Source organism: Echinococcus granulosus, assembly GCF_000524195.1.
Source record: "Echinococcus granulosus chromosome Unknown EG_S00414, whole genome shotgun sequence".
NCBI lineage: Eukaryota > Metazoa > Platyhelminthes > Cestoda > Cyclophyllidea > Taeniidae > Echinococcus > Echinococcus granulosus.
Genome location: NW_020170793.1, coordinates 1 through 1,017, shown reverse-complemented (window position 1 = coordinate 1,017; position 1,017 = coordinate 1). Strand labels below are relative to the sequence as shown.

At 48.1% G+C, this 1,017-nt stretch overlaps 1 protein-coding gene across 1 annotated transcript in view; it reads left to right on the top strand. All coding sequences in view use genetic code 11, as the record gives it.

Moving 5' to 3' along the window:
• The window catches only part of EGR_11144 (hypothetical protein), a gene marked incomplete at both ends in the record, with an annotated part of 5,995 nt that extends 5,360 nt beyond the window's left edge, over positions 1-635 (top strand). The window contains one exon of the mRNA XM_024500391.1: positions 380-635. Coding sequence (XP_024345194.1) covers positions 380-635 — 256 coding nt within the window. The remainder of the gene's footprint in view (positions 1-379) is intronic.
• Positions 636-1,017: the final 382 nt, after the last annotated feature.

The following is a 1,017-nucleotide window of genomic DNA, read 5'->3' as shown; positions in this document are numbered from 1 at the left end:
CTTTTAACAGTTAAGGAGGTCACTCGCTGTTTTTGCGTCTTTGGAAGTGCACAGCACTCTGAACGGAATCCATTGCAATGACTGCCAAGTGTTTTGTGGTTGCTAGCTGTGTCTGGCAAGTAGGGTGACCATGGAGCAGTTATTCTCTCAGGAGGTATATCCAACTGTGGGGAGCTGTGGGTGAACCTGTGGCTTGTGCTGCACACCTTGGTTGACGGGTAGTAATAGTAATGTGAGATTTCCCTAGATTGACCTTAACATGGTTAAAGGATGAATCGACCTTCTTGTTATTTCGTAAAATCGCCTGGGGCCGAGGGTGCAGGGCGCTGCATGCCGAGGCGTTCTTAGAAACTTTACGTGCTTGTGTGCTTGCACGTAGGCGAGGTTGTGGGTGTGACGGTGATATTGGATGTGACGACGGAAGTGGTCTCTTCGGTAGAGCCTTTGGAGCACCACTGGTTGTGGAATTCATGCCGGACAGTCCCACTCGACCGCTAATGCTGCGGAAAAACTCGGGCGTAGAAATAGGAGTGATGACAATGGAGGTCCGTTTCGTCGCGGCCATGGATCCCGATGACTTTGGAGAGGTGACAATACGGCTAACGTTCTTCTTTTCAGTGGTGCACTGCTTATGAATGGAGTCCCGAAGTTTTGTGGTTTTTCCATCCACAGCACCTTCATTCACACGATTTCCTCTGCCGCTGCCACTGGCACATCTATTGCTTGCAATCTTCTCTTCACAGCACGTCTGCATTGGGATGTGATGTCCAGACAATACTCTTCAAATGTGGTCACATGGACCGATAATCCGCACGTGACCGTTATGCAGTCTATGGGTGGCAACAAATTGGGACAGGTGATTCAAAATTCTCGTGTCTGGCAAGTTACCTCTCTTGTAAGCCACTTCAGTGCTCCCAATTACCTTATGTCTATAGCTAAAATGCCTATCCTGTGAAATTCATACAATCCCTACGCTCTAATTGGTGTTGGAGAAAAGTAAACTATGGCTTTGCATTT